Source organism: Sprattus sprattus (genome assembly GCF_963457725.1).
Source record: "Sprattus sprattus genome assembly, chromosome: 2".
Classification (NCBI taxonomy): Eukaryota; Metazoa; Chordata; class Actinopteri; order Clupeiformes; family Clupeidae; genus Sprattus; species Sprattus sprattus.
This window is the reverse complement of record NC_137921.1, coordinates 29,028,436-29,043,593: the sequence shown is the minus strand read 5'-3', so window position 1 is coordinate 29,043,593 and position 15,158 is coordinate 29,028,436. Positions and strand designations below refer to the sequence as shown.

At 46.3% G+C, this 15,158-nt stretch overlaps 1 protein-coding gene across 1 annotated transcript in view; it reads left to right on the top strand.

Annotated features, from left to right (window-relative positions):
- ptprfa (protein tyrosine phosphatase receptor type Fa) overlaps positions 1 to 15,158 on the top strand; it is a 228,601-nt gene that overhangs the window by 159,315 nt on the left and 54,128 nt on the right. The window contains 2 exon segments of the mRNA XM_080832228.1: positions 13,417 to 13,534; positions 14,982 to 15,158. The exon segment at positions 14,982 to 15,158 is cut by the window's right edge and continues 353 nt beyond it. Coding sequence (XP_080688354.1) covers positions 13,417 to 13,534; positions 14,982 to 15,158 — 295 coding nt within the window.

The following is a 15,158-nucleotide window of genomic DNA, read 5'->3' as shown; positions in this document are numbered from 1 at the left end:
ATGCCCCTGAGGCCGTGTTCCAGTAATGCTCACGCCGTGGAACGAGCGCTACGGAGGTGTGCCTAAACACTTGATCACCGCAACCCACATTCATTTGTAAGCAGTGTTGGAAGACGGGTAATGGGATTTACCACATTATTGGAGACGTAGTGGCTTGCCGACACAGCCCATTGATGTGATGTCGGAAAACTCACAAAAACGTGGCTAAAAACGCGCCTCACACAACCCGGCGCGAACTCCAAGGTTACCTTTTAAGAGCAGCTCGGCGGGAATGGTCCTTGTCAGTGGAGCGTTCATTCATCAATCCTCTGAATCGTTTTCCTTACTTCTCGACACAGAGCAAAGGATTCTGTTGCATTCGTCACATGGCTGTTGTTATCGTTCCCCATTCGCCGTGGACGTGGCTGTGGAAATGGCGCATCTGCCAAAGTGAATTACGGAGACAGATCGTCTTGAGAGCTTTCTCTTGCACAACCCTAAGTAAAGCTCCTCGGTAACTCACAAAAAGCTACACCCCCTTCCACCTTTCCTTTAAGGCATTCAGACACACCTCTCTCTCTCCCAGCAGCCATTGCAGCACAGCTTGTGTTGCCTGATGCGGAGGAAAAGACGCGGCGATTCCCCCACGGCTTTAGGATTTCACCCAGCCCAGCAGTTTAGCAGCTCCTGAAGAAGGCCTCTTCTCCCCCCTGATAACACCAGGGATCAAGGGCGGCAGAAGCCTAGGCGTAGCGTAGCATGGCGCAGCAAGTGAAGCGCACACACACACACACACACACACACACACACGCACTCTCTCTCACACACACACACACTCTCACACGGTGATACACACACACAAGGTGAAGCGCAGCGCTGTGCATCTCCTGACGTGGCTGAATAAGGGATATTCCGGGGCTTTGTGGCGGTGTCAGCCGTGGCGTTCCCAGCTCACAACGACGGACTCCCACGTGCTGAGCGTCAGGGTTTAGCGATTGCACACCCCACGGGCTGATGCACAGTCACCACGCCATGGGGTACATACACATACACACACCACAGGCAGAGATACAAAACGCACATGCGCGCACACACGCCCACACACACACACACACACACCACACACACACACACACACACTCACACGGTGATACACACACACACAGACACAGACACAGACACAGACACAGACACATTGATATGTACCAGCCTGGAGTGCTGCAGGGCAGGGGCCCAGTGTGGCTCAGAGAGACCGGTGAGGTCAGATCGCACATGCAGGAGTGACACTGACACGCTCTCCCTGGCCAGGGCCCCTAAGGGCCACACACACCATTCTCATCTCACACACACACACACACACACACACACACACACACACACACACACACACCCAGACAGACCCTGATGGACAGCTCCTCGTTGTTGTCAGGCTGAAAGGTTCACCGAGAGTTGAAATGCTCTTGATCTTCAGCCCCACTGAACACACACACAACCACACACACACCTACCCTCCCACGTACATATACATACACACTCGCACAGACATGAACACACACACTCACACACACACACACACACACACACAACATATACAATTTTAACACACACAAATAGACACACAAGCGATGAAAGTGTTTTCACACCCCAAAATAAATGCTTTCACACACCACCATCTGCGGCTGCGAGTGTGTGGAGAGTTCATAAAGGACAGTCTGTGGTCCTTTGGCAGTGTCTCTTTTATTACTGTCACCCCCACGCCCCAGTCCTGTTCATATGATGGATCCCTCTCTGATTTACTGCCTGAGCTCGCTCTTGCTCTGTCAAGGGGAAATAGCTGCATTTCTTTCTCTCTTTTTTTCTTCTTCTTCTTTCAACCATCATCCCTTCTCTGTCTTACCTTGTTCATGATAAAAAGCATTTTCTTTTATTATTATTTCCAAAAAATTACGCTGGGAGCGGCACCTTTGTCTTTTATTTTCCGTTAGTCAGCAAGGCTGCGGCACGGAATACAAATGCCCCACACACACACACACACACACACACACACACACACACACACTCACTCGGCATCTCCAAATCAATTTGTGCAAATGTGCGTGCAGAGGGTGCCTGAGCAGACGCACGTGTGTGTGTGTGTGTGTGTGTGTGTGTGTGTGTGTGTGCAGAGAGTGCCTGAGCAGACGCACGCAAGCACGCGGATCTGTTGGCCTCCCTTAAAGCAGAGAGAAGGGGTCTGCAGGGACACTGGGAGCTGGATGGCTGTGAGTGAGTGAGTGAGTGGGTGAGTGAGTGAGTGAGTGTGTCTGTGCGTGTGTCTGTGTGTGTCTGTGTGTGTGTGTGTGTGTCTGTGTTGTGCGTGTCTGTGTGTGTGTGTGTGTGTGTGTGTGTATCAATCAGATAGTGTGAGTGTATGACAGTGTGTATGTGGGTATGAGAGTGTGTGTGTGTCTGTGTGTATCAATCAAAGAGTGTGTGAGTGTATTTGTGTATGACCGTGTATGTATGTATGAGAGTGTGTGGTGTGTTGAAGCATGTGGACATGTGTGTTTTGTGCTGGCGTGGGGGCTGTTGTGGGAGTGGGTGCCTGGCACCTTCGGGAGCCACGGAGAGAGAAATGTAATCCTTGGCTGGGGCTGCTGAGTAAGCGGCAGGGCTCCAACATCTGAAGGTGAAATTTAATCTCAAGCCACCGACAGACACATTACAGCTAGCCGCACGGGGGGAGAGCTAAATCACTAGCCACACTTGCTCGCTCTCTCTCTTCTTCTTCTTCTATTCCTGCTGTCTTCCTCCCTCTCTCGCACTCTCACCCCATCATTCTCCCTCTCTGTCTTTCTCTCTCTCTTTCTCTCTCTCTCTCTCTCACACACACACTCATTTCCATTCATGTAGGAGGATGAGACCAAGGGGGACGTGTGGTGAAGAGATTTATAAAGGCGCTGATCTAACAGTGCCTCAAGTCTGCTAAAGTGTTCCGTCGAGTACGAGATGAATTTGAGTGAGCAAGCGAGAGAACCGAACGAGTAAATAAAAGACTGGAAATGCATACCACGCAGAATCCATCCTTGCTCTTATGATCCCCCCCTTCTCTCTCAGGCTCCCACTCACACACACACTGTATCTGTTCTGTTCTCTCTCCCTCTCTCGCGCGCGCTCTTGTGCTCTCCCTCTTCGTCAGCTTTGTAGTCTGTCTCTCTGGCACGCTGCATGTACCTGTTTTGTATCTACAGCATCTGTTTGTTGCCGTGCGGCTCTGACGCGAGCTGGTGTGGTTGTTTTTTGCCTCAGCGGTGTTGTTATTATCCTCCCCATACACACACACACACACAAACACACACACACACACACTCACATACACATACACACACACATACACACACACACACAAAAACCCCTCGAATGCAGGGAAGGGTGTTTTCTCACCCACACTCTCTAAAGGGGTTTATTATCACGTCGCTTCTGGAGCCCAGCCCAGCTTCCTGCCGAGGTGGCCGTCGCCTCCGATGCTGGGCTTGTGAAAAATTAGCGATGCTTTCGCAGCCAGCGCTTACCTGTTTATTTGGGAAAAGATGAACACAGCGCCATTACTCCTGAGTTTGGAGGCTCTTTTGGGTCAGGAAGGAGGAAATAACAAGGCAGTAAGATGCATGGGTTTGGGGAAGTGTGTGTGTGTGTGGGTGTGTGTCTCTGTGTCTGTGTGTGTGTGTGTGTGTCTGTGTCTGTGTGTGTGTGTGTGTGCGTGTGTGCGTGTGTGCACTTGCACACCTCATGATTCTCTTTTTCTTTCTTTCATGGTTAGACTATTTCACTCACAGGTGTTACTGTACCGTGAGCTTTCTAGACATCTCCCTTGAATATTAGTTTGTAAGTTCCTGGTTAATTATTTCAACCCTTATCCAGCTCAAATGCTCGACTCCAGCAATGAACCCGTGGGTAGGTATGTGTCGCCTGTTGTCACTGTCACTTTTTTTTCTCCAGCTGAACCTCCTTCAAGAAGCATGCCACCTCCACACCTCCAGATGGCGCTGTAACCACCTGTTGACTCATAACTCTGCCTCTCTCCCCTCAGATGCATGGCAGCAAAGTGTCTCACCTGCGTTTGACAACTGCAATAGAAATGCATGCTGCTACTGTTAGAAACCTGTAACCTTCTTTCTAGTCCTCTTTAAAAAAAAAAAAAAGTTCAACTTTTTTTTTTGAAATCCTGTGTAGTTTGTGACTTTCTCTCCCTCCTCCTCCTCCTTCCCCTTGTCTGTCTGTCTGTCTGTCAGTGGGCCGATGAAGAATCCACGGACTATGTGAGTAACGCTGAAGAGTGTGACGGGTGGTTTTGGGGAAGGCCAGCGGGCCTTTTGGGAATGTTCCTCCTGTGTGCCTCCTGTGTGCCTCTGTTTTTTCCCTGCCTGGATGTTCGCTCCAGAGGGAACCCTAACGCCTAACATCCCCACCCTCCTCCATCCACCCTCTCCCCGCTTTCATTCTCACAGCTACTCTTTCACCACCTACACCCCCACCCCCCCCTCCCCCATTTCTCTTTATCTCTATATGTATATTATCTCTCTCTCTCTCTCTCTCTCTCTCTCTCTCTCTGTCTTTGTCTCTCTAACTCACACTGTTCCTCTCACACACTTTTTCTAAGCCCCATTCAGCGAGATTAGAAACTTTTTCCCAGTAGAGATTAATTGGTCCTCCTGAAGGGCCTTTTGATGCAGGAGGATCAAGCACCTTGCAGACCAGCGTTGTAGCCTTCCTCTTTTCCCTCTGCGGTGGGAAGTGTCTTCACTGGGGAATAGGAGACGTTCCATTAGCCCGGCACTTCTTCACACGCAGCTGCCTAACTACCGCTGACGAGCCGTACACCCTTAAAGCCTTATAGAGTGTTCCCACTGTGCACCTAGATCTAACTCTTCCTCTCTCTCTTCCTCTCTTTTTCTCTCCCTCTCTCTCTTCCTCTTCCTCTCTCTCACTCTCTCTTCCTCTCCCTGTCTCTGTCTCTCTCTCCCTCGCGCTCATCAATCGCCACCACTATGATAGAAGAGACTACAGAAATATATCATTCTTTGTCACGTTCTCTCCATGTCTCCCCCTCTCTCTCTCTTCCTCCCCCTCTCTCTATCCCCCTCTCTCTCTCTCTCTCTCTGTCTCTGACACCCTGTGATCTCAGAAGTCTCTCATCTCCTTCTCTATCTCTCTGCCTCTCTGTCTGTATCTCTGCCAGAATAGATGACTGCTTTCAAATCTGTTTTCCTCCCCATTCTCATTATGGCTCTCACTCTCCATTCACCCCTTTCTCTGTCTCTGTCTCTCTCTCTCTCTCTCGCTCTCTCTCCCTCGATCTCTCCCCATCTCCCTCTTTCTCCCTCTCTCTCTCCCAGTCTCTGTCCTCTGTCTCTATTTCTCTCCCCCCCTCCCTCTCTCTTCCCTCTGCTGCTTGCTGCTTCCATATTAACACAGACAGCTGGGTCTCCTCCATCTCCTAATGCTCCCCCCCCCCCCCCCATTTCCATTACAGCCTGCATCAGTGGCTTACCTGCTGCAGCACCGCACACCCTGCTCTTCCCCTCATTTACCTTTAGCGTGTGCTGTGTGCCGTGTGCTCTGTGCTGTCGCTACTGTTGTGATATGTGTGAGCAGGCTTGTGTGACAAACAGAGGGTGCAGGGGGGTTACCAAGGGGTGTTCTGAGTGGGGGGGGGGTGGGGTGTGTACGGTGTGGTATACGGCGGTTGGTGGGTGGGTGTGTGTGTGTTTGTGTGCAGGAGCTAAGCAGACCTTCTCTCTCTGTCTCTCTCTCTCTCTCTCTCCCCCTCTCTCTCTCGCCTGAGTTTCTGTTTAGATAACAGACAGGTGATGTTGCTTTCTGATGAGTGCAGAGCAGAGTTGTGTCTGCTAGAAATTAGTGTGTGTGTGTGTGTGTGTGTCTTAGAGAGAGAGAGAGAGAGTGCTGCAGAACACATCCACACAGCATATCCTTTTACCGTCTTAGCTGCTCATGTGAGGTTTTATGTGTGCACCTATGTGCTTCTTGTATATACCTGACCACAGGTGTACGTAAATGCATGAGTGTGTGTGTGTGTGTGTGTGTGTGTGTGTGTGTGTCTGCAGCTCTCTCTACTGTGCCGGCTTAGCTGTGTGTCGTCATGTTGCGTGCGAATCTGCTGTTCCTCTTACCTCAGAGGCGTTGGAGCTGCAAATCCTCTCTTTGTCTGGAGCGGGGCGAAGAGAAGCACCGGTGGGTGCAGAAGTGAGCTGTTAGTGTGTGTGTGTGTGTGTGTGTGTGTGTGTGTGTGTGTGTGTGTGTGTGTGTGTGTGTGTGTGTGTGTGTGTGTGTGTGTGTGAGCTGTTAATGTGTGTGTGATTTAGTCAGCCACACCCAAGGCCCCTCCCACCTCCGCCTGCCAAGATTGCTGACTGGCTTCCGCACCTAGCAGGCTTCTCTGCCTGTGTGCCAGTGAATCATGCACGCAAACACACACTCATACGCACTTACACACACTTACGCACACACGCACACACACCCACACAAACACAGGCACGCATACAGATTAACACAAATACAAAAACACACTCATACGCACTTACACACACTCACGCACACACACACTTACGCACACACACACACACTTACGCATACACACACACTTACGCACGCACGCACACACACTTACGCGCACACACACGCACACACACACACAACCACATACACAGGTACACATACAGATTAACACAACTACAAACACATACACACATAGAAAAACACAGAAACACATACACTCTTGCACACTCACACACACACACACACACAGGTATACATGCACACTCACTCACTCAGATACACACACAGACAGGGAGGCTTGCCGTGCGCTCAAAAGCTTGATATTTCTCATTTGGCTTCAAACAAAACAAGAGGATTTACACTCTCGCCCTGAGGTAGAGAACAGCCCAATAAATAGCTTCCCAGATGGATCCCAACTGATCGACTTTAGTGATTTTGTATGTGTGTGTGTTCTGTCTTCTGTTTGTTTAAGCAATGGGGTCGAATGAGTTTATGCTCAGCAGGGCTGTCTGCATTTGCGTGTTAAAACAGAACTGAGAGTGTGATTGTGTGTGTGCATGTGTGTGCGTGTGTGTGTTTTTTTTTTTTTTTTCTGTGTGCGTGTGTGTGGGCATATTGTCTGTAGCACTTCGTGTCCAAGAGACACCACAGCTCTGTTTAACTTGCCTCCCTATCAGATATCAAGGTGGGAAAAAAATCAAACAGAAACTTACACCTAACTGAGATGACATACTCAACACCAGCTACCTCACTTCAGACACACACACACACATACACAAGGAACAGATCTGTGAAGTTCTCAGATAGCAGTAAGCTCCAGAACAGCAGCCATTCCACTTCTCACTAGCGGCTGAGACTGCTGCGATTGACAGACGTGACAGGAAAAGACAATCGGTGTGCATGGAGTGTATTGTTCAGACACACACACACGCACTCTCCCGAAACACCAATCGGTGTACATAGAGAGTATTCTTCCAACACAGAGGAGTCTTGTAGCACCTGAAGTATGAGAAAGCCCCTCTACACACACACTCACACTCACGCACACATACCAGGCATGAGAATCACTCACCTTTCAGCGAAATTCGCCGTTTTGAAAACAAAATAGGTGACCTACGTGAATCGTGTAGATTCGATGAGTTTATTTTTTTTTTTTTGGGGGGGGGGGGGGGGGGGTCATATTTAGTGAACTGCCAATAGCAGACCTGGCAACCTGCACGCATTTTGTCTACTGTCAGTGTTCGCACAAGAAGGCGGAACGTAAGTCTTAGATACCCTTTCCAAAACGTGTAAAGACATAATAACTAATTTGTGAAAGACCCAGAAACACTAATATCCGACGAGGCAAAATCCCGGACAATTTTGGAATCCCTGCTGGACGCATTTTTTTTCTTTGTGACCGTAATGTTAGCATATAAAATGTTAAAACATGTGTTCGGTAACTTAACGAGATGATTCATTTCAAGGGGTATAACCTTCAGATACATTTGTGTAAAAAAGTTAGCAAGCATATGATGTGATTAGCCTGGTTACGAGACGGCTACGGTGTGAATAACTGATGGAGTAAGATAATTTAGCTACATTACCTCAAACGCCACGGAGACTCCCTGTTCTAACTTTGAATCGCTCTGTTGGGGCAAAGTGAGCATGGCAAAGGTGTTTGACTACAGACTGTTAACGTAGCAAATAATTCCCACTAATGCAGCCAGTCAACCTACAAGCCTTGCAGGTATAAAACAAATCATGACGTCAGATGACCATTTTCAGTTCGTTACCATAAACAAGACCCAATACATCCATCTATCTACTTCCAGTGGCACTTGCTCTTGACTGCTTTGCCTCATAGCTTGGCCTTTTTGAGCAGAGGATCACTGAAGCCTTCCATGTGACAAGAGTCCCCTTTGCAGCCATGCTCACCTTTCTTGTCACCAAAGTGCTTATCATGTCAGCGCTCAGGGTTGCTCTCGAAGGGCCTTGCCAATAAAATGTATTGAAATCTGAATTACATAACATATTGGCTGTCAATCATGATGGAAGAGTAGACAAGTTAAGTTACGGCATCTCTCGTGGGGGCTATGCATTAAGCCATTTGTGGTGCCCTTACCACATTGTGCCTCATATACTGTAAATTATAGACCCAGTGACAGGCTGGCATGAAATGGCTTGCATAATTCTGTAAGGAGGCCAAAATAATTTTTGACTCATGGCTGAAGCTAAGTTTCTCCAGCTATCCCCAGTTTGGAAAAAAAGCATCTCAAACTGCATCAGATTGACGCTTTAAAATATGGAATATTTAAATTTTACTTACGGGCCCGTAAGCACGCCCCTGGACCCCCCTAGAGGGGTAATATCCTCCTCACCTTTTTCACCCCTGACCCGTTTTCATGCCTGACATACATATAGATGCACACACCCACATTACCATACACACACACACACACTCTCCCACCAAAATCGTCATTCTATTTCAAAATTATCTTAGATCCCCCTTCCTGTAAGAAGGATAAACTTCAGAACTTTATCTTACATAAAAATGCTAAGATAAAAATCCTATCTTTCTTATTCCGTTCTTGTTTCTGTACACTGAATCGTGCTAATATTATATAATATATATATATATTATAGTACCAACTGGAGACAGAGCACCTTCAGCATCCCTGAAGTTGTTTTGGTTGGGTACGGGATATACCGTCATGTGGGACATGCAGACCTTGATGATGAATGCCTGTTTTGGCGTCGTCATGGAGATTACTGCCTTGCCCTGGTCGCCCCAGGGGCACGGTGACTTCTGTGGAATGAGTAAATTATGAAGGATCTTCTCCTTTTTGGATTCATTACTGACGGTACTAATGCCCCTCTCCTGGCACCCTTCCCAAAACATTCCAGAAAAATAAGAGAGTTGATGAGAATATCTTTTTCATAATTGAGAAAATGGTTGGGGGAGAAAAAAAATCCCTTTCCTCTCCAAAACTAAAAAGGGAATCCTGTACGATTTAAATAATGAGGCTTTTAAAAAAAACTTAATAGCTTCAGATAATTCTCATTTCTCTCTCATCTCTCCCCCCCCCCCCCCCCCCATACAACCCCACCCTTCCTGCTTTTTCCCAAACCCTAAGCGAGCTAACACTTAAAATAGCCTGCTCCAACTGCTGCTTAGCACACATAGTGATTATAACACCAGGCTGTAATTAGCTAGAGAAGAGCCTCCACTTCTGTCTCCCCCTCTCCCTCTGTATCTCCCTCTTTTTTTCAATATCATGCAATAAAGATGTGAAAGGGCCCCCATGAAATTGTAATTAAAGCTGGGCCGAGGCTGTGGAAGGCTCAGCCTGCTTGTATGGCCATGCTAATTTACACACTAGCAGTTAGTCCGTCTCGGCGGTGCAGGGCCCTGCTTGTAGCCACGGGCGCTAATCTGATGGTGGGAAAGGAGACAGGCAGGGAGGGAGAGGCACGCTGGGTGTTCCTCTCTGTTAAAATCTAAAGAAAAGAGATATATTTTTTTGAAAATGAACAAAAAATGAAAGCCTGTTACTAATAATCCAGTAGAGTCACACCGATTGTTACGGCCGACAGTCGCGCGGTTTGCCTTGATTCTCATCTGTCTATGTCCCATTGTCCCTATAACCCCCTAATGAGCACAGACACACACACACACACACACCACTGTCCATAATGCTGAAAGCATCATACAGGGCCCAGAATACTCTGCCTGTGAAGATGGCAAGAAAGATTGAGAGAGAGTGAAGATGATGAGAGTGAAAAATAAATGGAGACCCCCCTCTGATTACTGCCTAGCCTTGAAAAGAACATCTCACTTTCCCACTCAGCATTTGAGTTTAAAGATTTTAATGAGGCTTGGCAGTAGGCCTGGGTAATGCAGTATCGCAATACACACTTTCTGGATAGCAGTACGAAAATTGTTAGATAAAAGTTTCAATAAGGTTGTCTGGGTGAATGCAAAACACCCTTATGAACACGCATGCTCCCTCTCTAAATCAAAAACAGCTAATCAAATCCTTTGATTGTGCTGTGTGGCACAAGTGCCGGAGTTATTGATCCGTTGTATTGCTCAACAACATGACGAGCGTGAAGTGACGAGCGTGGAGTGCCGTTAGAAAGGAAGTGAGGAAGAGCGACGAGATCAAAGTTTGGTAGAAGTTGCAGAAGAGGGTAATATTTTCAACCAAGACTGGGAACACAACAAACCTGTTTAATCCAGAGATGTGCAGAAAGAGAGCAGTGCCACGCAGTTGATTCAATGGAATTAGTTTTCTCAGCACGGCAGCGCATGAAGCAGCTCAAAAGCTCCAAACATTAATGCCAATCATTGCAACCCTATGTTTTAATGGAGTTGTGAGCGATTGCAACACTATGTTTTAATGAAGTTATGAGCGATTGCAACCTTATGTTTTAATGAAGTTATGAGCGATTGCAACCTTATGTTTTAATGAAGTTATGAGGGATTGTTGTAGTTAAATATGGAATTTGTGTCCTGCTTGCAATTGGAGCCTAGAGCATCTCTTTCTAATAGTTGCAGTTAAACCTGCAGTTTTAGTCAGTTCAGTTTAATTTAATTTAATTTAATTTAATTCAATTATAATAAAATGATAACTGCAATTCCCCATTTATCGCTGAAAGGGATCACTTGTTTGGAGTAATTTGCAGAATTTTACAAAAAGTGTATCGGATTAAAATCATGGGAGAGCCCTTTGAAATATGTCTTATTAATTATAAATAATAATCAATACCAACTGATATAAAATTATTATCATGGTTAGATTTTCTGCCAGTCCTTTGAACAGAACCAAATGATCAAATGATGTCTGTGTTTGTGCATCTGTTTCTATGCGTATGTGTGTGTGTGTGTGTGTGTGTATGTGTTTCTCTGTATTTGTGAGTGTAAGCACGTAGTCTGTGTCTGCAGACTTTATCTTGGGAGTGATGTGTGTGAACTCTGACCCTGTATGTTTGTGTGTGTTTCTTGGTGCGTGGGAACTGGGTTTTTGCATGCAAATTACATTTGTCTACAGGTTCCTTAAGGAGCTTCTCACTGGGGTGTGTTCTACGTGTGTGTGTGTCTGCATATGTGTTCAACATGCACCTGCCAAACATTATTTTTGGCAGTTAATTATTTAAGTACCATGCCTCACATACTGTTTATCGAATACTAACACTACTTTTAACATGTCCTAATTAGGGGTGTCCAAAAAAATCGATTCACATTCGTATCGCGATTCAAGTGCTTCCGATTCAGATTGAAAAAAAAAATAAAAAATATTTTTTTTTTTTTTTTTTTTTTTAAATTAACGTTCTTTTTGGCTTCACAAACTGTGTAGTAGGCTAACGTTATGGTTTGAGTGATGGTGAGCGCGATACGGCGAAATGGTTGATAAAAAGCTTCTGAATAGAAAGTTTACCTTTAAAAGTTGTGCTGTGCAAAAGAAGCGAGCTTCACTGTTGTCTGAAAATGTCAACAGGCAGCTGGCTGAAAGCACAGAAGGAGTAGGCTTACCTTTTATTGGTAACCTAACTGTTACGGTTCATTGTTTTTGAAATAAGAGGCCTGACTTCTATGTTCACAGCAAACTTGAAAAAAAGAAAATATTAAGCCATGGTTTAACTGCACTATAGGCTGAGTCTGAAATGTGCTCTTTATAATTTTATTTTGTACCGCCCTGTTTGGCAATGTTGTTTTTCAATAAAATAAAACATTGCATAAAGCAAGCCAATCCACTTTTCCATGATAAGAGCATTAAAATAAAATTTGCTATTAATCAATTTGCAATTTATCGCGATTAATTTTGAGTTAACTTTGACAAAAATGCGATTAATCACGATCGTTTGACAGCACTAACATTTACATACTGTGAATCAATTTTTTCCAGTCGAGAATCGTTTTTGAATCGAAAATCGATTTTGAATCGAATCGTGAGCCTAAAAATCGGTATTGAATCGAATCGTGACATTTTCTGAATTGTGCACCCCTAGTCCTAATACAGTATACTAACACTACTTTAACAAGTCCTAATACAGTATACTCACGGAACATATAAAAAAGAATGTTTATCGTATTCCTTTTATCAGTTATTCAGGCCACAAAATAGCAGATTTTGGGAGGAGATAGCAAGCTGAGAAACAAAGTGTGGTTTCAAAGCGAACCCCCCCCCCCCCACCACCACCCCCCCCCCCCCACCCCCCAAACAAACCGAAGCAGCTCTTTTTAACGAGAAGGAAACCAGAATAATTTCCAACATCATGAACCATTAGTGACAAGTAGCTAATAATTAAAAGTTCCTTCTTAAACTAACACCTTAAATTCACCATCAAGTTAGATGGCAATATTTGTTGAGCATATAGTGGGAAATTCTATATCTCAATAAATATCGGCACAATAGGGTCGAGCTACTGAAGACTTACTGACCCACACTGAACCACACTTTGTTTATCATTTAATATATACATATATACAGTATATATATAATGATATGAATATAATAATAACCCATGTAGCATCAGTTTGTTATCCTTAAATGGTGCACAGCCTCTGTAAGCCCCCTGCGTTGAGCCATTTTTAGTGTTTTTTTCTTTCTTTCTTCGGTTTGGGAACTGTCCGCACTAACCTGCCTTTTTCCAAGATGTGGTGTGTGTATGTGTGTGTGTGTACGCGGTCCAGGCTGTTCCTGCAGCCTGGGGATAGTTCCAAGTGTAGCACTGAAGAGATGGAGCACGCTTGGCTGGGCAATCAGTGGGAGTGGACCGGGGATAGAGGCTGGGACGTCAGCACCGCCGCCTGACCTGTGGTTCTCTGTGTGTGTGTTTGTGTTCACGTGTGTGTGTGTTCATGTGTGTGTGTGTGTGTTCTTTTCTTCCCCTCCCCAGGAGGCCTTCATAACAGGGCTGCTGGCCGAGACCACCTATTCGGTCACCGTGGCGGCGTACACCACCAAAGGAGACGGAGCGCGGAGCAAAGCTAAAGTGGTCGTAACGACTGGGGCAGGTGTGTGTGTGTGCGTGCGTGCGTGCGTGGGTGCGTGTGTGTGTGCGTGCATGTGTGCGTGTGTGTGTGTGTGTGTGTGTGTGTGTTTGTGTGTGTGTGTGAAAGAGAGAGAGAAAGATGGGGGGGGCTAGCAGTTTGCATTTGGGGTGGAGGGTGGTGGCTTTGTGTGTCCTGTGAAAATAGTTAATGAGAAAGGAAAGGAGGCAAGACAGTTTGGGTTTGTTCAGAGTTCAGACCAATAAGATGTGTTTGTGTGTGTGTGTGTGTGTGTGTGTGTGTGTGTGTGTGTGTGTGTGTGTGTGTGTGTGTGTGTGTGTGTGTGTGTGTGTGTGTGTGTGTGTGTGTGAAACAGACTACATGATGATGTGCCCTTAGCAGACAGTTTGCAGCCCACAGCAGCATCTTCATTCATTTCATGTGTTAATGTGATGAACCCAGAGACGGCTGATGAGACGTGTGAGGAGCCTCTCCATGGTGCACGAGGCAAACTCACACCAAACTAACGCAGATCAGGAAGCGGGAGTAAATGGAGATTAACACAAGGTCTTCAGGAGCTTTGTAGCTGTCAAGATGGCTAGCCTGTCGACACGAGCAGATTAATAGTGCTGCTTACAGTAGATGAGCTGCAGGGATATTAGCTGGGGTCATCATCATCATCCACACACACACACACACACACACACACACACACACACACAGTGATATTAGCTGGGGTCATCATCCCTAGGAAGGGAAGCTGGAGAAGATCAAGTCGTTGACAGGAGGTGGCAGTGCTGACATAAACACTTAAGCAAGATGGCCGCAGCGGTATAACTCTTAACCAGTACAATGGGAGTCCTTTAGCACAGAGTGGTCTGTAGTGCTTTCACACATGAGACACTCCTGATGGGGGATTTAAACATAGCAGTGGCTTTAAGAGCTTTAAAGTTAGTTCCAGCCATACAGTTTAATTTGGATTGCGTTGCGTGAGTGCATCTGTATGGATATAAATTAACAAACAGATAAATAAAAGCAATACAGTCATACAGATGAATACAAATTCTGTATACTGCATAAATGTGCTGAAATGATCCGAGATGAAATATGCATATATCTGCAGACTTTTCCTGGCAAAAGTGTGTGTGTGTGTGTGTGTGTGTGTGTGTGTGTTTTTGAACTATGGTGAAATGATCTACATGAATATATGTGCATATGCACACACTGTATACTTACACATACATATAGTTTATATTGTGCAGTATGTGGCAAAGTTACTAGAGGGGGGGTAGCTGTGTTTTGTCTTGATGGTCTCTCTCTGCCCTGTGCAGTGCCAGGGAACCCCACCGTGTGTGTGTATGTGTGTGTGTGTGTGTGTGTGCGTGTGCGCTCCTGTGTGTGTGTGTGTGTGTGTGTGTGTGTGTGTGTGTGTGTGTGTTCTGTCTTGACAATCTCTCTGTGCCCGGTGCAGTGCCGGGGAAACCCACCATGCTGATCAGCACCACCATCGGCAACACAGCGCTGATCCAGTGGCAGCCGCCCAAGGAGATGGTGGGCGAGCTGATGGGCTACCGCCTGCAGTACCGGCGCCAGGAGGAGCGCCTCTTCACCGTGCGCGACTTCCGCAAGGTCGACGACCACTTCACCG